The 27,734-nt window shown below is 50.5% G+C and overlaps 1 protein-coding gene across 1 annotated transcript; it reads left to right on the top strand.

Moving 5' to 3' along the window:
* The first annotated feature begins 1,715 nt into the window (after positions 1-1,715).
* On the top strand, positions 1,716-15,332 carry SLC10A4 (solute carrier family 10 member 4). The gene is made up of 3 exons (XM_078881118.1): positions 1,716-2,065; positions 12,802-13,012; positions 14,760-15,332. The coding sequence occupies exons 1-3, from the start codon at positions 1,824-1,826 to the stop codon at positions 15,330-15,332; spliced, it is 1,026 nt and encodes a 341-aa protein (XP_078737244.1). The 5' UTR covers positions 1,716-1,823.
* Positions 15,333-27,734: the final 12,402 nt, after the last annotated feature.

Raw genomic sequence — 27,734 nt, 5'->3', positions numbered from 1 at the left:
CACACAGACACACGCACACACAGACACACGCACACACAGACACACACAGGCACATACACAGACACACGCAAACACAGACACGCACGCACACAGACACACGCACGCACACACACAGACACGCACACGCACAGACACACACACGCACGCACAACCGCTCAGAGTGAATGTGTTGCGTGTCTGTCTGTGTGTGTGCGTGTGTGTCTGTGTGTGCGTGTGTGTCTGTGTGTGCGTGTCGCACGCACGCCCGTCCGCCCACCCATTCACTCAGTCAGAGCGGCCCAGCCTGGCAACCGCGTGCCACAGACAAAGCCGCCGGCTCCAGCGGAGCGAGGCGGACAAGATTCACGCAGCGGCACAGAACAGCTGGTCCCGGCTGAACAAGACCAACAGGCGAACAAACAACAGCCAAACAAACAACAGCCGACGAACTGCAACAGCCGAAAGTCTGAACCGAACCCACGGCTGACCAACCAAACGGACGTACGGATGGACATCCAAACAGCTGAACGGCCGAGCAACTGAACAGGTGAACGGCTGAACAGCTGCACAGGTGAACGGCCGAACGACTGAACAGCTGAGAAACTAGACAGGTGAATAGGTGAGTCATCAGACACACGCACACCACACAAACACACCACACACCACACAATCACATACACATACATCACACCACACAATCACACACCACACACACACCACACAAACACACACCACACAAACACACGCACACACAATCACACGCACACCACACAAACACAATCGCACGCACACAAACACATACCATCACATGCGCACCACACACACAACACAATCACACCACACATACACACACCACACAATCCCACCAAACACACATACCACACAATCACACCACACATATACACATCACACAATCACACCACACATACACACCACACACACATCACACAATCACACCACACAACCACACCACACACACCACACACACTACACACACCACAGACCACACAATCACACAAGTTGGGTGGGTCTGTGGAGGTCTTCCAGCCCCTGCTGCTGCTGTTGCTGCTGTTGTTGTTGCTGCTGCTGTTGTTGTTGCATTTGTCAGGGCGGTTTTCGTCGTCTCCTCAAGCTCCACGCCGAGCTGGGCCGGTGGACGGTCAGTTGAGCGGTCAGCCGGACGGACGGTCAGTCAGAAGATCAGTCAGTAGGTCGGTCAGGTGAGTCAGAAGATCAGTCAGAAAGTCGGTCAGGTGATTCCGACGGTCGGTCGGAGGGTCAGTCAGGAGATCAGTCAGAAGATCAGTCAGAAGATCAGTTAGAAGGTCAGTCAGAAGGTCGGTCAGGTGAGTCAGAAGATCAGTCGGAGGATCAGTCAGAAAGTCGGTCAGCTGATTCCGACGGTCGGTCGTAGGGACGAGCTTGCGGGCGCCATGGACAACTTCACGGTGGAGCTGTCTGGGGAGGACTTCACCAACGTCACCTTCTTCAGCAGCGCCGTGCCGGACGACTCCACCAACACCACCACCACCAACAACACCACCAACAACAACACCACCAACAACAACACCACCACCACCATCGACTTCCTCAACTCCTCATCGTCATGGCTGTGGGACTCCGTCCTGGAGAACATCACGGACGGCGGTTTGGAGCTCGGGGTCACGCCCCCCACCGCGTCACCCCCGTGCGGTAGCAGCGACGGAGAAGGCGAAGGAGAAGGTGGACTACTCTCCACCATCGCCACCGCCACCGCCACCACGGGCCCCACCGTGTCGCCCATCTGGGACTCGCCGCTCAACCCCATCATCAGTGTGTACGTGGCCGTGGTGCTGGCCTTCACCATGCTGGGCATGGGTTGCACGGTGGAGCTCGGTCAGTTGAGCCACCACCTCCGAAGGCCCGCGGGGGTCCTCATTGCGGCCCTGGCGCAGTTTGCGGTGATGCCCTTCGTGGCGTTCGCTATGGCCAACGCGTTTGCGCTGGGCGAGGCGGCCGCGGTGGCGGTGCTGGTGTGCGGATGCTGCCCCGGCGGGACGCTGTCCAACATCATGTCGCTGTTCATCGACGGAGATATGAACCTCAGGTAGGGTGGCGGTGGTGATGGTGGTGATGGTGGTGGATGGGGTGATTGTTGTAAGATAATGATTGAGGATGATGATGAGATGGTGAGATAGATGAGATGAATGAGATGGTGGTCATGGTGGCGATGGGGTGGATGGAATGATGGTTGTAAGGATGATGATTGAGGATGACGATGATGAGATGGTGAGATGGCATGATGATGGTGAGATGGATGAGATGATGAGATGGATGAGATGGTGGTCATGGTGGCGATGGGGTGGATGGGATGATGGTTGTAAGATGATTGAGGATGATGATGATGATGAGATGGTGATATGGATGAGATGAATGAGATGGTGGTCATGGTGGCGATGGGGTGGATGGGATGATGGTTGTAAGGATGATGATTTGGGATGATGATGAGATGGTGAGATGATGGTGAGATGGATGAGATGATGATATGAATGAGATGGTGGTGATGATGGTGGTGATGATGATATGGGATGGTGAGATGGATGGGATGGTGGTGATGATGGAATGGTGGTGGCGAGATAGGGTGAGATGATGATCCTGCAGACATGGACCTCAAGTGGGGTGGTGGTGATGGTGGCGATGGTGGCGATGGGGTGAATGGGATGATGGTTGTAAGGATGATGATTTGGGATGATGATGAGATGGTGAGATGACATGATGATGGTGAGATGAATGAGATGATGAGATGGATGATATTGTGGTCATGGTGGTGATGGGGTGGATGGGATGATGGTTGTAAGATGATGATTGAGGATGATGATGGTGAGATGATGAGATGAATGAGATGGTGGTGATGATGGAATGGTGGTGGCGAGATGGGGTGGAATGACGATCCTGGAGACATGAAACTCAAGTAGGCTGGTGGTGATGGTGGTGGTGATGGGGTGGATGGGATGGTGAGATACGATGGGATGATGATGAAATGATGCTTGTAAGATGATGAGATGGGATGATGGTGAGATGGATGGGATGGTAGTGATGGAATGGTGATGGTCAGATGGGGTGGGATGATGATCCTGGAGACATGAACCTTAAGTGGGGTGGTGATGATGGTGGTGAAGATGATGTGGGATGGTGAGATGATGAGATGAATGGGATGATGACAATATGATGATGATGATGGGATGGTGTGTGGCTGCTGCCTCGGCAGGACGCTGTCCAACATCATGTCGCTGTTCATCGACGGAGACATGAACCTCAGATGGAGTGGTGGTGGTGATGGGGTGGATGGGATGGTGATAATGAGATGATGCAGGATGCTGGTGATGAGATGGTATGATGAGACGATTGTTCTAAGATGATGAGATGGGATGATGATGGTGAGATGGATGGGATGGTGGTGATGATGGAATGGTGGTGGCGAGATGGGGTGGGATGACGATCCTGGAGACATGAAACTCAAGTAGGCTGGTGGTGATGGTGGTGGTGATGGGGTGGATGGGATGGTGAGATACGATGGGATGATGATGAAATGATGCTTGTAAGATGATGAGATGGGATGATGGTGAGATGGATGGGATGGTAGTGATGGAATGGTGATGGTCAGATGGGGTGGGATGATGATGATATGCGATGATGATATGATGATTGTAAGATGATGAGATGGGATGATGATGTGTATGGGATGGTGATGCTGGAGACATGAACCTCGGGTGTGATGAGATGGGGGCGATGGGATGATGTATCTACGTAGAACTTCTTTCGCACCGTACGTAGTCAACCATGCTAATCGCAGATACAGGGTAAGGGCAACACAGATAAAACACATTCCTGCGGAGGGAGCTGGTAGGAACGTTGGGTTGCTCGGTCAATGGCCTGCAGGGTCAACGGCGGCGTGGTGTATTCCGCAAATATGCCCGACTGTGAGGGCGGGCACAAGCCGGCGTGAGTAGGTTAAACGTTGAGTTTTATAAGGGCACCACGGGGTGACCAGCCCCTCCCCACCCAGCCCCACCCCTCCCACCCCCCACCCAGCCCCACCCTCCCCACCCAGCCCCTCCCACCCCCCACCCAGCCCCACCCTCCCCACCCAGCCCCTCCCCACCCTCCCCTCTCCACCCAGCCCCACCCCTCCCATTTTCGGATGCACGACTGACGGACACAATAATCCCCTGTGGGCTGGTGTAACCAGGAGGTTCCTACCAATATTAACTCACTCTGTCTGTTGTTGTTGTCGTTGTTGTTGGATCCTCAAATCTTGTAACTGAATTTTAACCCACTTCCCAATGTGGAATCGACTGCAAACTTCGTATAATGATGTCATACTGTTGACAATACCATATTCTATCATAAAAGTCTAAAATATATATTTTTAAACAATCTTTTTAATACGTTATGCTTCGGCTTGGGTCTAATTGTCCACGCTCAACTGACGTTGGCTGTAATAAAAGCGTGTTTTGAAAAAAGTAAAAAAAAAATACTTATTCTGAAGTGTACTTCATACTGAAGTGTCTCAAAAGCGGGGAGCGTAAAAAATAAACTCCACTCATCGATTTCAATCTGAGCGAAATGGAAAAGATGATAAGAATATGAACTGCTCTCGAAATTCCAATAGAGTTACGTTGCTAGAGGAGCTATGTTGACTACGCACCGCACCAGGTACTCATTTGAGGCTGAGTCGACCTAGGGAAGGCCCAGGACCGGTTCAGATAATCGTCACTGGGTGTTGGTGGTGGCCGTGAGCGGGAATCGAACTCGGGTTGCCGGGTTCGTAGCGCAGCGTAGCGCTAACCGCAGCACCACCACTCCCCACCACTGGACTGCGAACGTAGCAGCAGCAGCATCATCATCAGCATCAACATCATCATCATCATCAACATCATCATCATCGTCATCAACATCATCGTCATCATCAACATCGTCATCAACATCATCATCATCGTCATCATCATCATCGTCATCATCATCATCAACATCATCATCATCGTCATCAACATCATCGTCATCATCAACATCGTCATCAACATCATCATCATCGTCATCAACATCATCGTCATCATCAACATCGTCATCAACATCATCATCGTCATCAACATCATCATCAACATCATCAACATCATCATCATCGTCATCAACATCATCATCATCGTCATCAACATCATCATCATCATCGTCATCAACATCGTCAACATCATCATCAACATCATCAACATCATCATCAGCATCAACATCATCAACATCATCATCATCATCGTCATCATCATCAGCATCAACATTATCATCATCATCGTCATCATCGTCGTGATCTCCGCCAGGACGGCGTCGTCTGAAGATCTGCTTCTCGCGCCGATATTCTGAGAACCGCGATGGAAATCCTGTCACAGAAGTCGCCACGATTCATCAAAGCGAGCAAGCGGAGCGGCACGCGGAGACACGGAGCCAGGGAGTCTCCATCAGGGTGATGGGGGGTGATGGGGGGGGGGAGAGAGAGACAAAGACGGCCGGGCGTGGGTGCTGGCCACCCACCCACCCCCTCGTGCGCCGTGCCGGCCTTCATAGGTGCTGCTACTCGCTAACAGCACTTGCCCCAACAGTCTGTTAAGGCTACACGGGGGATCTTTGTCTCTGTCTCGGCGAGGGGGGAGCGGTGGCGCAGCGGTTAGCGCTACGCTGCGTCACGAATCCGACAGAGGCCCGAGTTCGATTCCCGCTCACGGCCAACACCGGTGACGATTATCTGAACCGGTCCCGGGCCTCCCCTAGGTCGACTCAGCCTCAAATGAGTAACCATGGTGCGGTGTGTAGTAAACATCGTCACTGGGGAGACAAAGACGGCCGGGCGTGGTGCTGACCACCCACCCACCCCCTCGTGTGCCGTGCCGGCCTTCATAGGTGCTGCTACTCGCTAACAGCACTTGCCCCTTCAGTCTGTTACAGGCTACACGGGGGATCTTTATATTTGTACCGCTACCCAGCCTCCGTATGTGTCTCCTCTGTTACTCGGGGACAGGATAGTTGAAGCAAGCGTCACATTCTAGATTTGAAGCTTTCGTGACTGCAAGGATTTATTTTCTTAGGTTTTTTCGGTAAAGTCACGTGGGTGAAAAATTTAAATTAATAAAAGTAAAATAAAAATAAAATAAAAATCACGACGTTTCGGAGGCAACACAAGCTTCCGTCTGCAGGTGGAACCGTCACAGCACGACAGCTGTATCAAGTGATTTTTATTTTATTTTACTTTTATTAATTTTTATTTTTCACCTACGTGACTTTACCGAAAAAAACCTAAGAATATAAATCGTTACATCTTCACGTTTCTTTCCCTCCAGATTAAAAACAATATCTATCATGGCACGGTCATAGGCAATGACTGCTTTGGAAACGGTGGCTAGGAGATGTTAACTACCTCGCCTGGTCTACAGGAGGTCGTGGGTTCGATACCGACCCTGACGACGCCCGCTGCTGTATATTTGGAGTTTTCGTGTCTCTCTCTCATCATCATCATCACGGTGGCTAGGAGATGTTAACTACCTCGCCTGGTCTACAGGAGGTCGTGGGTTCGATACCGACCCTGACGACGCCCGCTGCTGTATATTTGGAGTTTGCGTGTCTCTCTCATCATCATCATCATCACGGTGGCTAGGAGATGTTAACTACCTCGCCTGGTCTACAGGAGGTCGTGGGGTCGATCTCGACCCTGACGATGCCTGCTGCTGTATATTTGGAGTTTTCGTGTCTCTCTCTCATCATCATCATCACGGTGGCTAGGAGATGTTAACTACTTCGCCTGGTCTACAGGAGGTCGTGGGGTCGATCCCGACCCTGACGCCTGCTGCTGTATATTTGGAGTTTGCTTGTCTCTCTCTCCGTGGTGAGATGTTAACTACCTCGCCTGGTCTACAGGAGGTCGTGGGGTCGATCTCGACCCTGACGATGCCTGCTGCTGTATATTTCAAGTTTTCGCGTCTCTCTCTCTCCCCGTGGCTGCGTGGATTTTTCTCCGGGTCCCCACCGGTTATTCTCCCGTCCGTGTTTAGAATCAACGTCAGTTCTGAAACAAATATTTCAAGCTAATAAGTACAGTCAGCACAGTGGCCCTTACGTGATAAAAAATAAATGAACGTTTTGAGGCTGAGTCGACCTAGGGGAGACCCGGGACCCGGTTCAGATAATCGTCACTGCGGTCCATCCCAGAGAGGCACAGAGACCCATAGACCCACAGAGACTCAGACCCATAGAGACCCATAGAGACCCACAGAGACTCAGACCCATAGAGACCCACAGAGACTCAGACCCATAGAGACCCACAGAGACTCAGACCCATAGAGACCCACAGAGACTCAGACCCATAGAGACCCATAGAGACCCATAGAGACTCAGACCCATAGAGACCCATAGAGACCCACAGAGACTCAGACCCATAGAGACCCACAGAGACTCAGACCCATAGAGACCCACAGAGACTCAGACCCATAGAGACCCACAGAGACTCAGACCCATAGAGACCCATAGAGACCCATAGAGACTCAGACCCATAGAGACCCATAGAGACCCACAGAGACTCAGACCCATAGAGACCCACAGAGACTCAGACCCATAGAGACCCACAGAGACTCAGACCCATAGAGACCCACAGAGACTCAGACCCATAGAGACCCATAGAGACCCATAGAGACTCAGACCCATAGAGACCCATAGAGACCCACAGAGACTCAGACCCATAGAGACCCATAGAGACCCATAGAGACCCACAGAGACTCAGACCCATAGAGACCCATAGAGACCCACAGAGACTCAGACCCATAGAGACCCACAGAGACTCAGACCCATAGAGACCCACAGAGACTCAGACCCATAGAGACCCACAGAGACTCAGACCCATAGAGACCCATAGAGACCCATAGAGACTCAGACCCATAGAGACCCATAGAGACCCACAGAGACTCAGACCCATAGAGACCCATAGAGACCCATAGAGACCCACAGAGACTCAGACCCATAGAGACCCATAGAGACCCACAGAGACTCAGACCCATAGAGACCCACAGAGACTCAGACCCATAGAGACCCACAGAGACTCAGACCCATAGAGACCCACAGAGACTCAGACCCATAGAGACCCATAGAGACCCATAGAGACTCAGACCCATAGAGACCCATAGAGACCCACAGAGACTCAGACCCATAGAGACCCACAGACCCATAGAGACCCACAGAGACTCAGACCCATAGAGACCCATAGAGACCCATAAAGACCCACAGAGACTCAGACCCATAGAGACCCATAGAGACCCACAGAGACTCAGACCCATAGAGACCCATAGAGACCCATAGAGACCCACAGAGACTCAGACCCATAGAGACCCATAGAGACCCACAGAGACTCAGACCCATAGAGACTCACAGAGACCCACAGAGACACAGACCCATAGAGACCCACAGATTTTCACGGTTGGCAACGTACGGTGCGAAAGAAGTTCAACACACGCACACACGCGCGCGTGCGTACACGTGTGTTTGTGTGTGTACACGTGTGTGTGTGTGTGTACACGTGCGTGTGTGTACACGTGTGTTTGTGTGTGTACACGTGTGTGTGTGTGCGTACACGTGTGTGTGTGTACACGTGTGTGTGCGTGTGTACACGTGTGTGTGCGTGTGTGTGTGTGCGTACACGTGTGTGTGAGCGTGTACACGTGTGTGTGTGTGTGCGTACACGTGTGTGTGTGTACACGTGTGTGTGCGTGTGTACACGTGTGTGTGCGTGTGTGTGTGTGCGTACACGTGTGTGTGCGTACACGTGTGTGTGTGTGTGTACACGTGCGTGTGTGTGCGTACACGTGTGTGTGTATGTGTGTACACGTGTGTGTGCGTGTGTGTGTGTGCGTACACGTGTGTGTGTGTACACGTGTGTGTGTGTACACGTGTGTGTGTGTGTGTACACGTGTGTGTGCGTGTGTGTGTGTGTGCGTACACGTGTGTGTGTGTGTGTACACGTGCGTGTGTGTGTGTACACGTGCGTGTGTGTGTGTACACGTGTGTGTGCGTGTGTGTGTGCGTACACGTGCGTGTGTGTGTGTACACGTGCGTGTGTGTGTGTACACGTGCGTGTGTGTGTGTACACGTGTGTGTGTGTTCAAACCCACATAGTTTGTCCGTCAACAAGAAGCTTAATGATCTCCTTGCCGCTGTTGTCGTTGTTGTCGTTGTGCTTGCTCCGTGCTAAACACAACACGAGCATCACAGAGACCCCCCCCCGCCCCCCGTGTCTCTCTCTCTCACTCCCTCATCCCGGTTCCTTCGTCTAAGCAGGGACCAGTGTGTGATGATGTGATGTGATGATGGTGATGTGATGGTGATGATTGTGATGATGGTGATGGTGATGATTGTGATGATGATGCTGTGATGTGATGATGTTGATGGTGATGTGTGTGGTGATGGTGATGATGATGGTGATGTGATGATGTGTGTGATGATGGTGGTGATGATGTGTGTAATGATGGTGATGTGTGTGATGTGTGTGGTGATGGTGATGATGATGTGTGTGGTGATGGTGATGATGATGGTGATGTGATGATGTGTGTGATGATGGTGGTGATGATGTGTGTGATGATGGTGATGTGATGGTGATGTGTGTGATGATGATGATGATGGTGATGATGGTGATAATTGTGATGATGATGCTGTGATGTGATGATGTTGAGGGTGATGTGTGTGGTGATGGTGATGATGATGGTGATGTGATGATGTGTGTGATGATGGTGGTGATGATGTGTGTGATGATGGTGATGTGTGTGATGTGTGTGGTGATGGTGATGATGATGTGTGTGGTGATGGTGATGATGATGGTGATGTGATGATGTGTGTGATGATGGTGGTGATGATGTGTGTGATGATGTGTATGATGTGTGTGATGTGTGTGATGATGTGTGTGATGTGTGTGGTGATGGTGATGATGATGTGTGTGGTGATGATGTGTGTGATGATGTTGATGGTGATGTGTGTGATGATGGTGATGTGTGTGGTGATGGTGATGTGTGTGATGATGGTGATGATGATGATGTGTGTGATGATGGTGATGTGATGTGTGTGATGATGGTGGTGATGATGTGTGTGGTGATGGTGATGATGATGTGTGTGGTGATGGTGATGATGGTGATGGTAATGTGATGATGGTGATGATGATGGTGATGATGATGCTGTGATGTGATGATGATTGTGATGATGGTGATGGTAATGTGATGATGGTGATGATGATGGTGATGATGATGCTGTGATGTGATGATGTTGATAGTGATGTGTGTGATGATGGTGATGTGTGTGGTGATGGTGATGTGTATGATGATGGTGATGATGATGTGTGTGGTGATGGTGATGATGATGGTGATGTGATGATGTGTGTGATGATGGTGGTGATGATGTGTGTGATGATGATGATGATGATAATGATGGTGGTGATGATGTTGATGGTGATGTGTGTGATGATGGTGATGATGTAATGATGATGATGGTGATGATGATGGTGATGGTAATGTGATGATGGTGATGATACTGAGTGTGATGATGATGGTGATGAGGATGATGATGATGTGATGATGGTAATGTGATGATGATGGTGATGATGATGGTGGTGCTGTGATGATGGTGATGATGGTGATGATGATGTGTGATGATAATGTGATGATGGTGATGATAATGATGATGTGTGATGATGAGTCTCTGTGGGTCTGAGTCTCTGTGGGTCTCTATGGGTATGAGATCTGTGGGTCTCTGTGAGTCTCTGTGGGTCTCTATGGGTGTCTGTGGGTCTCTGTGGGTCTCTGTGGGTCTGAGTCTCTGTGAGTCTCTGTGGGTCTCTGTGGGTCTCTGTGGGTCTCTGTTTGTCTCTATGGGTCTGAGTCTCTGTGGGTCACTGTGGGTTTGAGATCTGTGGGTCTCTGTGAGTCTCTGTGGGTCTCTATGGGTGTCTGTGGGTCTCTGTGAGTCTCTGTGGGTCTCTATGGGTGTCTGTGGGTCTCTGTGAGTCTCTGTGGGTCTCTATGGGTGTCTGTGGGTCTCTGTGAGTCTCTGTGGGTCTCTATGGGTGTCTGTGGGTCTCTGTGAGTCTCTGTGGGTCTCTATGGGTGTCTGTGGGTCTCTGTGGGTCTGAGTCTCTGCAGGTCTCTGTGTATATACAATAACGCTGAACTTCTTTCGCACCGTACCTAAGCACTCATCGGTGGGGGGGCGGCGAGCGCCGGCGATCAAACAAATTAAAAAACAAGCGTTTAAAGTAAACACCGATTGTTGTGTTTTAATGAATTAAGGCAGCTCGAGTAAAATGGGCAGCGGCAGCAGCAGATGGCAAAGAAGAGAAACCCACGCACAGACACTCCCAGTCTCTGTGTGTCTCTACGAGTCTCTGTGTGTCTCTACGAGTCTCTGTGTGTCTCTATGTATCTCTATGAGTCTCTGTGTATCTCTATGAGTCTCTGTGTGTCTCTATGAGTCTCTGTGTGTCTCTATGAGTCTCTGTGTGTCTCTATGAGTCTCTGTGGATCTCTATGTATCTCTATGAGTCTCTGTGTGTCTCTAAGAGTCTCTGTGTGTCTCTATGAGTCTCTGTGGATCTCTATGTATCTCTATGAGTCTCTGTGTATCTCTATGAGTCTCTGTGTGTCTCTGAGTCTCTGTGTGTCTCTATGAGTCTCTGTGTATCTCTATGAGTCTCTGTGGATCTCTATGAGTCTCTGTGTATCTCTATGAGTCTCTGTGTATCTCTATGAGTCTCTGTGGGTCTCTATGTATCTCTATGAGTCTCTGTGTATCTCTATGCGTCTCTGTGTGTCTCTATGAGTCTCTGTGTGTCTCTATGAGTCTCTGTGTGTCTCTATGAGTCTCTGTGGATCTCTATGTATCTCTATGAGTCTCTGTGTGTCTCTACGAGTCTCTGTGTGTCTCTATGAGTCTCTGTGGATCTCTATGTATCTCTATGAGTCTCTGTGTATCTCTATGAGTCTCTGTGTGTCTCTATGAGTCTCTGTGTGTCTCTATGAGTCTCTGTGTATCTCTATGAGTCTCTGTGTATCTCTATGAGTCTCTGTGGATCTCTATGAGTCTCTGTGTATCTCTATGAGTCTCTGTGTATCTCTATGAGTCTCTGTGTGTCTCTATGAGTCTCTGTGTGTCTCTATGAGTCTCTGTGGATCTCTATGTATCTCTATGAGTCTCTATGTATCTCTATGAGTCTCTCTGTGTCTCTATGAGTCTCTGTGTATCTCTATGAGTCTCTGTGGATCTCTATGCATCTCTATGAGTCTCTGTGTATCTCTATGAGTCTCTGTGTGTCTCTATGAGTCTCTGTGTGTCTCTATGAGTCTCTGTGGATCTCTATGTATCTCTATGAGTCTCTGTGTATCTCTATGAGTCTCTGTGTATCCCTGAGTCTCTGTGTATCTCTACGAGTCTCTGTGGATCTCTATGAGTCTCTGTGTATCTCTATGAGTCTCTGTGTGTCTCTATGAGTCTCTGTGTGTCTCTATGAGTCTCTGTGGATCTCTATGTATCTCTATGAGTCTCTGTGTGTCTCCCTGAGTCTCTGTGCATCTCTATGAGTGTCTGTACATCTCTATGAGTCTCTGTGTATCTCTACGAGTCTCTGTGTGTCTCCCTGAGTCTCTGTGCATCTCTATGAGTGTCTGTACATCTCTATGAGTCTCTGTGTATCTCTACGAGTCTCTACAAGTCTCTGTGTATCTCCCTGAGTTTCTCCCCCCCCCAACCCCCCCCCCCCCCGCCCCCCCCACTCAGCATCATCATGACGGCCTCGTCGGCCCTGCTGGCGCTGCCGCTGATGCCGCTGTGCCTCTGGGTCTACAGCCGCCACTGGCTCGACACGCCCGTCGTGCAGATGCTGCCCTTCGGCGCCATCGCGCTCACGCTCTGCGGCACGCTGGTGCCGCTCGCCGCCGGGGCGGCGCTGCGACATCGCGCACCGGGCGCCGCAGACGTCATCCTCAAGGTGGACAGCACAGGCCGGACCAGGCTGGACAGGCTTGACCAGGCCTGACAAGGCCTGACCAGCTTGGTCAGGCCTGGTTAGGCCTGACCAGGCTGTACAGGCCTGACCAGGCTGGACAGGCCGGACCAGACCTGACCAGGCCGGACAGTCCTGACCAGGCCTGACCAGGCCGGACAGAGAGAGAAGGGCAGGGGCGGGGTGCAATGGAGAGAGAGTACAACGTCTTACTAACACGTGGCGCCTTACTAACATGTAACGTCTTACTAACACGCAACGCCTTACTGACATATACCTTACTAACTTAATACCAATACTAAGTGACGGTGACGTCACCACGGCGCCTGTGCCAGGCTAGGTGCACTTTGAGGCCACGTGAAGTTGTTGAAGGCTCGCTGCTGACAGGAGGTCATGGGACAGACCCAGCAGGTGCCATGGGTTGGCTGACTTGAGATGACCGGTAGATGCACACCAGTTGTGCCCCCTACTGTGCCAACTCGCTGTGTTTTAGTCGCCCGGCGCTCCGCTCGTTGTTGTGAGCGTCACTCCTCCGCCCTCCGTTGTTGCTGGAGGGCGACTGCCTCCAACTGCCCAGTAGCAGCGTCCTTCACGAGCCTCCTCCACAGAGGCCGATCTTGACACCGCTGGTACCAGTCATCGGCAAGTCCACTCAGCTCCACGTCCACATCCTTCCATACCGCATCACTCCATCTCTTCTCCAACCCATGGGGTGGCTGGGCATGCGGGCTACATGACCCAGCCAACGCAGCCTTGCCTGCCAGAGGAGCTCGCCGATGGGACTTTGTCCAGATCTTTCATGGATTCATGAGCTCCTCACACAATCCAGCCTGCAGGTTAAACCCAGAATGGATCGTAAGCATGCCAGCCTGAATGTTTATAACCGGCGCAGATTAGAGGGGTCCACTTTCACAAGTGTAGAGAAGGGAGGGAATGACTTTGGCCGAGAAGACCCGAAGCTTTGTGCTGAGCGACAGACCAGGTAGTTTCCACACAGCGTTACGCAACCGATGAAAAAATAATGCCGCCCGACTGAATTGGAATGACACCTCTGCTGTCAAACCAGAGCTGGTCATTAGCATTCTGCCCAGGTATGGGAAACTCTCCACTCTCTCCACAACTGCTCCATCACCAATGGGGAGTTGAGAGGGTGGAGTGTCCGATGGTACAAAATACCCAGGCAGGTGCTTAGTTTTGGTGGCAAGCTCCAGGTTCAGCAGCAGCGCCTCCGACTCCTCTTCTGAGTGAGCAGCAATTATCAGATCATCGACATACATAACATGGTTGACCAATAGGGAGCCATCCCTTGACTGCATCCGGGCATCGACCAGCCTCCCATTGTATCTGTACCGGATGTTAATTCCTCCCGTACAGCCATGGAAAGCTTCTCTAACTACGTGGTCAAAGATTATGTTAAATAATGTAAGACATCCCTGTCGCACCCCCAAGGTGAACAGGGAATTTCTCAGACTCTCGGCCACGTAGCATTACCCGGGCCCGCTCACCATCATGAAGGACCTTAATGATGATCGTGAGCAGAGAGGTCAGGGACTCCAAAAGCACGAAGAACAACCCAGAGCCCAGGCCTACTGATGGTATCATAGTCCCTTAACCAGGTCAATAATGCAGAGACGTAGGTCAACAACAACAACAACCACGATGACCAATCATCATCGTCGTCATTGTCGTTATCATCTTGACGACGACGTGAACCCCACCCCCCCCCCCCCAGGTGTCCGTGTGGCTGCTGCTGCCCATTCTCGGCGTCCTCTTCATCCTCACCGGCTCCCTGCTGGGCCCCGACCTCATGGGCCAGCTGCCCGCCACCGTCTACCTCGTCGCCGTCCTCATGCCCCTCGTCGGCTACGGCGTCGGCTTCGGCCTCGCCAGGCTCTGCCGCCTGCCCCCCTCGCTGTGCCGCACCATCTCGATGGAGACGGGATGCCAGAACGTCCAGCTGTGCACCGCCATCCTCAAGCTGACCTTCCACCCGGAGGCTATCGGCGCCATCTTCCTCTTCCCGCTCCTCTACGCCCTCTTCCAGGCGGCCGAGGCCGGCCTCTTCATCGTGGCCTACCGCGTGAGGAGGGCCCGGCAGCGGGCCGCGGGAGGCCGGGCCGCGGGCGACGGCGGCGACGATGACGACGACGACGAGGGGGGTTCGGACATCACGTACCGGAAGCTCAAGGAGGACGACGGGGGGCTGCCCAGGGAGGCCACCTACGGATCGGTGGATGCCAAGGAGAGGCACGCGGGTCCCGCGGGCGACGCGGGCGACGATGCTGTGAGGTCCACGTACGTGTGAGTGGGTGGGCGAGTGGGTGGGCGGGTGGGTGGGCGAGTGGGTGGGCGAGTGGGTGGGCGGGCGAGCGGGTGGGTGGGCGAGCGGGCGAGCGGGTGAGCGGGCGGGCGGGTGGGCGAGTGGGTGGGCGAGCGAGTGAGCGGTAAGCGGTTAGCACTACGTAACCCCCGGGGGTGACCCGAATTCGATTCCCGCCCACGGCCACCACCACCACTGGTGACCATTATCTGAACCATTCCTGGGCCTCCCCTCTAGGTCGACTCGGCCACAAAATGAGTACACCTGGTGCGGCGTGTAGCAAACATCGCCGCTGGGGAGAGAGGCGGGCTGGGTGTGCTATACGGTCGGGGGGGGGGGATCTTTGTCTTTGTGAGTGAGCGGAGTAGGTGGGTGACGAGGCCTTGGCTGGGCCTACTAGGCCTAGGCTGGGCCTACTAGGCCTAGGCTGGGCCTACGAGGTCTTGGCTGGGCACACGAGACAAGGCCCGAGGCTCCAGGACGGGCGATGTCGCCAGCCGCCGTCTGCGCATGCGCAAGGCGATCGCGCGAGAGATACGAAACCCCCGGGGGGTGGGGGGTGGAGGGTGGGTTGTGGGGGGTGGGGTGGGGTCGTCTCGCGCTCCACTGGAAATGATGCGGCTGTGAGAGACCGAGGGGAGGGGCTGTGGGGAGGGGCGGGTAATTTATCAAGGGGGGTCGGGAGAGGCTGTGGTGGAGGGGGGGGGGGGTATTGTAGTGGCAGGGGCTGTGAGGGACTGAGGGGAGGGGCTGTGGGGGGTGGTATACGGGGGCTCCTCTAGTTACGAACATTCGACTTACGAACTTATAGAGATACGAACGAAGCTGTTCCGTATTGGCCAGTTGCCTGCTGGGACCGAGAGTCGTAAGTTCAACCGCCGTGCGATTGATCGTGGTGGTGGCATCTACAGAACTTGAAGAACCAGTGGCATCTACATCTGCAGAACGTGAAGAACCAGTGACATCTACATCTACAGAACGTGAAGAACCAGTGGCATCTACATCTGCAGAACGTGAAGAACCAGTGACATCTACATCTGCAGAACGTGAAGAACCGGTGGCATCTACATCTGCAGAACGTGAAGAACCAGTGGCATCTACATCTGCAGAACGTGAAGAACCAGTGGCATCTACATCTGCAGAACGTGAAGAACCAGTGGCATCTACATCTGCAGAACGTGAAGAACCAGTGACATCTACATCTGCAGAACGTGAAGAACCAGTGGCATCTACATCTGCAGAACGTGAAGAACCAGTGGCATCTACATCTGCAGAACGTGAAGAACCAGTGGCATCTACATCTGCAGAACGTGAAGAACCAGTGACATCTACATCTACAGAACGTAAAGAACCAGTGGCATCTACATCTGCAGAACGTGAAGAACCAGTGGCATCTACATCTGCAGAACGTGAAGAACCAGTGGCATCTACATCTGCAGAACGTGAAGAACCAGTGACATCTACATCTGCAGAACGTGAAGAACCAGTGGCATCTACATCTGCAGAACGTGAAGAACCGGTGACATCTACATCTACAGAACGCGAAGAACCAGTGGCATCTACATCTACAGAAGATGAAGAACCAGTGGCATCTACAGCTTCAGAACATGAAGAACCAGTGGCATCTACATCTACAGAAGATGAAGAACCAGTGGCATCTTCATCTACAGAACACGAAGAACCAGTGGCATCTACATCTACAGAACGTGAAAAACCAGTGGCATCTACATCTGCAGAACGTGAAGAACCAGTGGCATCTACATCTGCAGAACGTGAAGAACCAGTGGCATCTACATCTGCAGAACGTGAAGCACCAGTGGCATCTACATCTGCAGAACGTGAAGAACCAGTGGCATCTACATCTATAGAACGTGAAGAACCAGTGGCATCTACATCTGCAGAACGTGAAGAACCAGTGGCATCTACATCTGCAGAACACGAAGAACCAGTGGCATCTTCATCTACAGAACACGAAGAACCAGTGGCATCTACATCTACAGAACGTGAAAAACCAGTGGCATCTACATCTGCAGAACGTGAAGAACCAGTGGCATCTACATCTGCAGAACGTGAAGAACCAGTGGCATCTACATCTGCAGAACGTGAAGCACCAGTGGCATCTACATCTGCAGAACGTGAAGAACCAGTGGCATCTACATCTATAGAACGTGAAGAACCAGTGGCATCTACATCTGCAGAACGTGAAGAACCAGTGGCATCTACATCTGCAGAACGTGAAGAACCAGTGGCATCTACATCTGCAGAACGTGAAGAACCGGTGGCATCTACAGAACGTGAAGAACCGGTGACATCTACAGGAGATTAGACAACTTTTAAAGCGATTCCCCGTGTCTAGTGTACACACCATACAACATGTTTGGAATCGACGGGTAGTAAAGTTGGACTTACGAACAACTCGACTGACAAACAGTACCTCTGGATGAATATTATTTGGTTATTTCGGTATAGTCACGGAGATAGAAAAATAATAATAATGAAGTGAAGTTTAAAAAAATAAAGTTTCGATCGCAACACAAGCGGTCGTCATCAGGAAAAGGGGGGTTAGCCTCTAAAGGCAAACTGTTTATAGAGGTTTAAAATGGGCGCAGCCCAGAGGTCGCAAACGGGTTTTGATTCCTTACCCGTACACGTACCCGGCCGCACCAGGGTCGCAAATGGGTACCCGTACCCGTACCCGGCTGGGTACGGGTACCCGTTCCCTACGCGTACCCTACCCTACCCGAAATGAGTGACAAACGGTTACTCACCACTGACTCACGGCCTACCCGTACCCGGCCGCACCAGGGTCGCAAACGGCTACCCATACCCGTACCCGGCCAGGTATGGGTAGCCGGGTATCGGGTAGGGTACGGGTATCGGGTACCCGCTTGCGACCTCTGGCGTAGCCCAAGTGTCAACAGCATGGGCGGGGCAGCTGATGTTAAATAAGTGATGGCAGTAGTGGGCAACGACAGCACAGATGGCGGTTTCCACCAATTACAGGGCTGCCAGATAATCATTGCACCTCGCTTTACACACCCACACTGTTGACGGTGGAGATTGCTGCTAGTGGTGATGGTAGTAGTGGGTAATGATGGTACAGGTGGTGGGCTTCCACCAGTAAAGGGCTGCCAGGTTTAAAATGGAAACATTACAGCCAGTTTTGACTTGGACTGGTTGATAACGTCCTTCCAGCGATTGCTGAGTTTGTACCCATCTTCTCGGTTGACATTGTATCTACGTCTGTATATGTGGATGGCTTCATGTACGAATCTTTGTTGATAGCCAGTGGGTTTGCAAAGTACCTTCGTCTTAGAGAAATCAATTTCGAGTGAGCCAAATTGGGTTTTGGACACATCGCTGCAGACGTGACAAGATCTGAAATCGCTGCAAATATCAAAAGCATTAAATTACCAGTCAGAAACATCAGCAAGGATGAGCGTACCTTCGCCTGGCTTCAACCGAAGATAAGGGAGAACCCGTTGGGGTGCCTTCAGTTTGTTTGTAGAATGTTCCATTCCAGGTGAAGTATGTGTTGGTGAGGCAGTGTCTCACCAACAGGGGCCGGTACATCAGCATTCAATCTTTGTTGGACCAAATCTTCAATGATCGCAATGGTGTCGGGCACAGGAACTTTGGTGAACAAAGAAACTACATCGAAACTAACGAGCAAATCACCTGGGGACAGTGAGATGTCCTTAATTGATGATACCAGGTGAGCTGAGTTAAGTACAGAAGAGGTGGTCTTACCAGTGAATGTCTGTAAGGTCTCCGACAGTTACTGGGCCAGTTTGTAGGTGGGTGAGCCAATGGTGGAGACGATGGGATGAAGGGGTGTCCCCTTCTTTATGGTTTTTTGGTAAGCCATATAATCTGGGTGGTCTAGCAGCAGAAGGTTTTAAGGAAAACCGTTTGGTCTGTTCAATTAATGAAGCTGAATCAGTGATGATACTATTCGTTTTTGTAACGAAGTTGTCGGTGGGATGGATCTCTTTCAATTTTTGTGTAGCTACCATCATTAAGTATGTCCCGAATTTTGTTGTTGTACACGGTTTTGTCCATGATGACCGTGGCATTGCCCTTGTCGGCTGAGAGGATGACGATATCATCCGTCTCTTTTTCAATTGACATAACTCAAAACGCTCATCCTTACTGATGATGATGACTGGTATCTTAGCGCTTTTGATATTTGTAGCGATTTCAGATCTTGTCACGTCTGCTGCGAGGTGTCCCAAACCTTTAAGGGCTACATTAATGCAGCTGGCTCACACGAAATTGATTTCTCTAAGACGAAGGTACTTTGCAAACCCACTGGCTATCAACAAAGATTCGTTCATGAAGCCATCCATATATACAGACATAGACACAATGTCAACCGAGAAGATGAGTACAAACTCAGCAATCACTGGAAGGACGTTATCAACCAGTCCAAGTCATAACTGTCTGTAATATTTCCATTTTAGACCTGCCAGCCCTTTAATTGGTGGAAACCCACCACCTGTACCATCATTACCCACGACTAACGTCACCACTAGCAGCAACCTCCACCGTCAACAGTGTGGGTGTGTAAATCGAGGTGCAGTGATTATCTGGCAGCCCTTTAATTGGTGTAAACCCACCACCTGTGCTGTCGTTACCCACTACTACCATCACTTACGTTAACATTAGCTGATGCTGCTACAACTGAGCTAAGCCCTTGTTAAACCTTTACCTGGCAGCCCTTTAATTGGTGGAAACCCACCACCAATGCCACCATTGCCCATCGCTTACTTTAACATCAGCTGCCCTGCCCATGCTGCTGAAACTTGGGCTACGCGCATTTTAAACCTTTAGAGGCTTAACCCCCTTTTCCTGATGGCGACCGCTTGCGTTGCGATGGAAACGTCGTGGTTTCTATTTATTGTTTTATTATTTTTATTCAATTTATTATTTTTCTTCTTCTATCTCCATGACTTTACCGCAGAGGTCGCAACCGGGTACCCGATACCCGTACCGTACCCGATACCCGGCTACCCGTACCCGGCCGGGTACGGGTACGGGTAGCCGTTTGCGATCCTGGTGCGGCCGGGTACGGGTACGGGTAGGCCGTGAGTCACTGGTGAGTCACCGTTTGTCACTCATTTCCCAACGTCTTGTCTCTTCTCAAAATTCAAGTTCCTAGAATCAACCCACCCACGCCTGCAACATGGCTACATCCCAGAGGTCGCAATCAGGTACCCGTACCCTACCCGTACCCGGCCGGGTACGGGTAGGGTACGGGTACCCGTTTGCGACCCGGGTACGGGTACGGGTAAGGAATCAAAACCCGTTTGCGACCTCTGCTTTACCGAAAGAACCAAAGAATATGAATTCCTGCAGTCGCGAAAGTTTAAAGTCAAAATTGAGTACCTCTGGCACCTAACTAGTTCGCTAGTAGAGGAGTCTCTGTACAGTATTAAGAGGGGAGGGGCTGTGGGAGGTGGTTTTGGAGGGGAGGGGCTGTGTACTGTATATATGAGCACGGGGGGGGGGGGGGGATGCTGAAGATGTCTAATTTATTTTGCTGGCGACATTTTGGCCTGAGTTTTTATTATTAGCTTTGTTGCCAGATAAAAGGGTAAAAAAACAATTATCATATTTTGCTACTGGCAAATGAGGTTCCAATGGTGTAAATGCTTCACCCCGAGCTCTCATACTCTGATGGTGCATTGTCTTTGAGTTGTGCGCCTTTTGGCGTCATCTGGTGCAACACCATGTGAGACTAGGCTCTAAGGAAAGCTGTCTCGGGTGTGGACCAATCAACTTCAAGGACAGTGCAAACATTATCAGAGTTGTGTGTTTTGTTTGCATTATGACTGCAGGTATTGTGGTCTTTGCAAACATGACTCCTCGTAAAAAAAGGTGTCAGTTTTGTTGCCAGATAAAAGGGTTAAAAAAACCAATCATCATATTTATTTTTACTGGCAAATGAGGTTCCAGTGGTGTAAGCGATGGCACTGTTTGCGAGTTGTACAATGCTCGCGTTGGCTTTGTCGTGTTGATGAATCCGCTCGTGTTGTTTACGGAAGAAGAGAAAAAAAAACCCAATGTTTACGTTCCATTTATGGTTTCACGTATTTAAACGAAAATAATAATAATAATAATATATGTAACGTGTAATAAGCCAGCGCCGCATATCGATTCGAATCGTTCCCTGCGATTGACACATGCTAGAACTTGGGGGTGGCGGTGACGCTGAGGTTACACAGACGCGGGCTGCGGTGATTTCACAATCGGGTGGCGACGCTGCTGCTGCTGTGGTCTAGCCTATGGGCACCCCCAGTAGCAGCTGTCCCTGTGCGTTAGGCACGCACAGACTCCTGTAGCGTACGTACGCTAGCGACGATCTCCCAGCGCGCTGGATAGCTAGCGATGACCTCGCAGGATCATCAGAATCGTCAGGACACACAAATCGTGTTTAATCTGCAGGAGGAATCCGATGAGCTATGAAGCTTTTTGTCACAGATGTACCCCCGCTAAAGGGGTCACGGGGGTCAGAACGTTGCGACGAGGATGACGATGACGACAGCGACTGAGCAGCACAACAACAATAACAACAACAATAACAACAACAATAACAACAACCCTACGATTTGAGTCGTGAGTTGGGCCCCATCTCATTGAGTACAAATCTTTGAAAACTCGACCCCTTTTCCCTGTACGTACACGAACCTTTTACACCCCCCCCCACCTCCCTGTGCCCCCCACTTGTGTACGTTCGCTTGACGCACTCACCCCCCATCCCCCCCACGAATCAGAAAGAACGGCCGATATTTAATCCGCGCAGAAACGATCAAGGATTGCGTAATCTTTGGTTGTTTCGGGAAAGTCACGTGGGTAGAAAAATAAAATAAAACAATAAAATAAAATGCAAAATAAAATACAAAATCACGACGTTTCGATCGCTTGTGTTGCGTTCGAAACGTCGTGATTTTTTATTTTATTTATTTTTATTTATTTTTTATATCCAACGTGACTTTACCGAAAGAATATGGATTGATGCAGTGACGAAAGCTTCAAATGAAGGTTGATCAAGGATTCATAATATTCACGTGTTTAGGTAAGGGGCCGTCCATAAATGACGTCACGCACCTAGGGGTGGTGGGGGGGGGGTCAGACATGTGTGACGATGTGTGACGATGAGGGGGGGGGGGTTTGAGAAATGTGACGTCACATCAAAATGCGCAACTTTTTATAAATACAGACAACACGTTCTACTTCATTAAATAGACTTTTTAATAAATGTTTTCTCCTACAACATCAGAGTTGCAGCGCCACATGAAATACGCACTACAATGACAATAAATTTCGATTTAAAGCTTCTTTCGTGACTGCAGGGATTCATCTTCTTGGTTCTTTCGGTAAAGTCACGTAGAAGGGAAATAATAAAATAATAAAAATAAAACATAATAAAATACAATTCTCACGACGTTTCGGCCACAACGCAAGCAGCCGTCCTCAGGTGAGAATGATTTTGTTTTATTATTATTATTTTATTATTTCCCTTCTACGTGACTTTACCGAAAGAACCAAGAAGATGCAATGACATTAGTTTAAAGCGATTTGAAGCATTTTTTTTTGGGGGGGGGGCAGAGCTTTGTGACGTCATCTTTGAGGGGGGGGGGGGGGTCTGACTTTTTGTGACGAGTCAATCTGCCCAACGTTTAACACTGCTGACGTATCGGCCCGTGTTGTTGTTGTTGTTGTGTTGTTGTTGTGTTGTTAGTAAGCCATTCCTTTCACACTGCGTATCAGTGGATTGTATATTAGTAAGGTGTTTAATGGTAGTAAAGTGTTTTATCTTAGTATGGTGTTTTATTTCGATATAAAGCTTTCGTGACTGCAGGGATTCATCTTCTTGGTTCTTTCGGTAAAGTCACGTAGAATGGAAATAATAAAATAATAAAAATAAAACATAATATTATAATAAAATAATAAAAATAAAGCATAATATTATGTTTTAATACAAATAAAACATGTTTTATTTTTATTATTTTATTATTTCCATTCTACGTGACTTTATCGAAAGAACCAAGAAGATGGTGTTTTATTATAGTTTTATGTTAGTAGAATATCCATCCGGTACAGATACAATGGGAGGGTGATCGATGCCCGGGTGCGGTCGAGGGATGGCTCCCTATTGGTCAACCACGTTCTGTATGCCGATGATCTGGTGATTGCTGTTCACTCAAAGGAGGAGTTGGAGGCGCTGCTGCTGAACCTGGAGCTTGCCACTAAGAGATGGGGCCTTACCATCAGCCCCACCAAAACAAAGCACCTGTCTGGGTATTTTGTGCCATCGGACACTCCACCCCCTCAACTTTTCATTGGTGATGGGGCAGTTGTAGAGAGAGTGGAGAGTTTCCCATACCTGGGCAGTGTGCTCATGACCGGTTCCGGTTTGACAGCGGAGGTCTCATTCCGAATCAGTCGAGAGGCAATATCTTTTCATCGGTTGCGCAACGCTGTGTGGAAGCTACCTGGTCTGTCGCTTCGGGTCTTCTCGGCCACAGTCATTCCCTCCCTTCTCTACGCTTGTGAAACGTGGACCCCCCTAATGGTACATCTTCGCCGGTTAGAAACATTTAGGCTGGCCTGCCGAAAATCCATCCTGGGTTTAACCTGCAGGCTGGATTGTGTGAGGAGCTCACAAATCGTTGAAAGATCTGGGCAAAGTCCCATCGGTGAGCTCCTCCGGCAGGCGAGGCTGCGTTGGCTGGGTCATGTAGCCCGCATGCCCAGCCACCGCATGCCTACACAGCTTTTGTTCGGCCGGATCGAGGGGGCTAAACGGGCGCGGCACGGGCTAGAGAAGAGATGGAGTGATGTGGTACAGGAGGACGTGGAGCTGAGTGGACTTGCCGATGACTGGTACCAGCGGTGTCAAGATCGGCCTCTGTGGAGGAGGCTCGTGAAGGACGCTACTGGGCAGTTGGAGGCAGTCGCCCTCCAACAACAACGGAGGGCGGAGGAGCGACGCTCACAACAACGAGCGGAGCGCCGGGCGGATAAAATAGATCAAATTGACACAGCAGGGGGTACAGCTGGTGGTGCATCTGCAGGTCATCTCAGTCCCGTGACCTCCCATTAGCAGCGAGCCTTCGACAACTTCACGTGGCCTCAAAGTGCACCTAGCCTGGCACAGGCACCGTGGTGACGTCACCGTCACTTAGTAGCGAATGGCGGATATTGCTATAAAGTTAGTAAGGTGCTGTGTGTTAGTAAGGCGCTGTGTGTTAGTAAGGAATAACGCGTTAGTAAGTTCTTGCGTTTTAGTAAGACGCGTTAGTAAGGTGTCGTGTTATAATAATAGGGTTTTTACCCTTTTTTATGGCAACAAAACTGGAACCTTTTTACAAGGATTCACGTAACTGCATTAACCACAATGCTTGCGGTCAAAATGCAAACAAAAACACGCTCTGATAATATCTGTGGCATTGTCCTTGAAACTGATTGGTCCACACCAGAGACGGCTTTCTTTTGAGCCTCGACCCAATTGGTGCTAGACCAGATGACGCCACAAGGCGTTCACAGCTCAAAGACAACGCACCATCAAAGTAATGAGAGCACCTACACATATCATAATAAACCCTATTATTATAATTTGGTACTGGCAAAGCAGGTCTAATGAAGGCGCTGTGTGTTAGTAGGGCGTGCCCTCCCCACTCTCTCCCCACCACCCCCCGTGCCCCCCCCCCACTCTCTCCCCACCACCCCCGTGCCCCCCCCCCACTCTCTCCCCACCACCCCCCGTGCCCCCCCCCACTCTCTCCCCACCCCCCCCGTCCCCCCACTCTCTCCCCACCACCCCCCGTGCCCCCCCCACTCTCTCCCACCACCCCCCCGTGCCCCCCCACTCTCCCACCACCCCCCGTGCCCCCCCCCCCACTCTCTCCCCACCACCCCCCCCCACTCTCTCCCCCACCACCCCCCTCCACTCTCTCCCCACCACTCTCCCCACCACCCCCGTGCCCCCCCCCCCGTGCCCCCCCCACTCTCCCCACCACTCCCCCGTGCCCCCCCCCCACTCTCTCCCCATCCCCCCTCTCGTGCCCCCCCCCCACTCCCCACCCCCCCGTGCCCCCACTCTCTCCCCACCACCCCCCGTGCCCCCCCACACTCTCTCCCCCCCCATGCCCCCCACTCTCCCCACCCCCCACTCTCTCCCCACCACCCCCCCGTGCCACCCGCGATGGTTTCAGTGAGACGACCGGTCGCCTCCTGTAGCCCCGCGTGGCTGTGACTCGCTCGCTCGCTCCTCCTATCACCGCAGGGACCCGCATCAACAAACCACCCCCCCAACCTTGTTGCTGTTACTACCCATGATGATGGTGTTGTTGATGATGATGCTGCTGTTGTTGCTGTTGCTGCTGTTGTTGTTGTTCCTGTGCATGCGAACCGCGTGAACCAATAAAATGTTCTTGAGACAACGGGATGAACCCCGAGGGATGAACAGCAACACGACCGCGTGCTGTGTGTGTGTGCTGTGTGTGTATGTGATGTGTGTGTGCTGTGTGCGTACTGTGTGTGTACTGTGTGTGTATGTGCTGTGTGTGTGCTGTGTGTGTTGTGTGTGTGTACTGTGTGTGTATGTGCTGTGTGTGTGTGTGCTGTGTGTGTGTACTGTGTGTGTGCTGTGTGTGTATGTGATGTGTGTGTGCTGTGTGCGTACTGTGTGTGTACTGTGTGTGTATGTGCTGTGTGTGTGCTGTGTGTGTTGTGTGTGTGTACTGTGTGTGTATGTGCTGTGTGTGTGTGTGCTGTGTGTGTGTACTGTGTGTGTACTGTGTGTGTATGTGCTGTGTGTGTGCTGTGTGTGTGTGCTGTGTGTGTGTACTATGTGTGTACTGTGTGTGTATGTGCTGTGTGTGTGCTGTGTGTGTTGTGTGTGTGCTGTGCGCGCTGTATGTGTGCTGTGTGTGTGTGCTGTGTGTGTGTGCTGTGTGTGTGTACTGTGTGTGTATTGTGTGTGTATGTGCTGTGTGTGTGCTGTGTGTGTGTGCTGTGTGTGTGTGCTGTGTGTGTGTGGTGTGCGTGTGCTGTGTGTGTGTATGCTGTGTATGTATGCTGTGTGTATGCTGTGTGACGATTCCTCTCGCCGCTTGGCGTCCGACTCGCTTGTACGCTTGCCAGCTGTTCCGAGCTTTCTTCTTTTTGTTATACATCTTTAAAAACAAATCTAGGAACTATTCCTAGTTTTGTTTACCAGGTAAGGTCACCGCTGAGCTCTACAGCATTAACCGCAGTCGCCTATTCGATTTTCAGCGCCAATGACGGGGGGGGGGGGGGAGGGGGGAGATTTCTGCGGATAATAAAAAATCGCGGATAGTCCAAAAATATAAACACGATACACGGAATCTCTTTGCCAAACACTACTGATGTAAGTACAAATCATGGTTGAGAAGATTGAGTTTGTTAACGAACGGCTTCGTAAATTAAAACTCGCAAACACGTAAACTCCAAATATACAGCAGGCATCGTCAGGGTCGGGATGGAACCCACGACCTCCTGTATACCAGGCGAGGTAGTTAACATCTCACCAAAGAGAGAGAGAGACACGCAAACTCCAAATACACAGCAGGTGTCAGTGTCGGGATCGAACCCACGACCTCCTGTAGACCAGGCGCCTGTAGACCAGGCGAGGTAGTTAACATCTCACCACCGTGCACACACACACACGCGCGCGCCGCACATGATAATAAACCAGAAAGGGCACGTGAGTTCGAACACGGTGGTTTAATACCGGCCCACAGGTCAACTACATACTGCTGCTGCTGCTGGCTGCGTCATCTCGACAGTGGAGTGGGCAGGAGAGGTGGCGTGCACGCGGAACGAGGCCCCTTCACAAGCCGCGTAGGCGGAGTTTATTTTACAAATCACAATAAATAACTACGCCTAGCTCAGCGCTGAAAGGTGAAAAAAAAATTAACCCGCCAGGAAATAAAAAAATAAAATCCGTCGCTGGGGAGAGAGAGGAATGGTTAAACAGAGCAGACGGGAAAAAAAACTACATTAACAATATTAACATTGTAAAAATAATATTCATCTTCTTGGTTCTTTCGGTAAAGTCACGTAGAAGGGAAGTAATAATATAATAAAAATAAAACACAATAAAATAATTCTTACGACGTTTCGGCCACAACGCAAGCAAATAATATTATTAAGACAATGATATTAATAATATAATAACAGTAACATAATAGCAATACTATGGATAATATAATATTAATAAAATATGAATTTCAATTATTTTATTACAATATTATTAAGAACAATATTAATAATACAAAAATATTATTCACAATACAACGATAATATTATGAACAATATTATGAATACAACAATATTAATAATATAACATCAATATTA

The sequence above is a fragment of the Lampetra fluviatilis genome, chromosome 60 (assembly GCF_964198595.1).
Source record: "Lampetra fluviatilis chromosome 60, kcLamFluv1.1, whole genome shotgun sequence".
NCBI lineage: Eukaryota > Metazoa > Chordata > Hyperoartia > Petromyzontiformes > Petromyzontidae > Lampetra > Lampetra fluviatilis.
Note: the sequence above shows the minus strand (reverse complement) of the source record. Positions and strands in the feature narration are given on the sequence as shown.

What these genes read in the sequence shown, in the direction of transcription:
- SLC10A4 (XM_078881118.1), top strand. Translation starts at nt 1,824, where the DNA reads ATGCTGGGCATGGGTTGCACGGTGGAGCTCGGTCAGTTGAGCCACCAC. An exon ending in GACGGAGATATGAACCTCAG is followed by an intron (nt 2,066 to 12,801) that starts GTAGGGTGGCGG and finishes CCCCCCACTCAG; the next exon opens with CATCATCATGACGGCCTCGT. An exon ending in CCGCAGACGTCATCCTCAAG is followed by an intron (nt 13,013 to 14,759) that starts GTGGACAGCACA and finishes CCCCCCCCCCAG; the next exon opens with GTGTCCGTGTGGCTGCTGCT.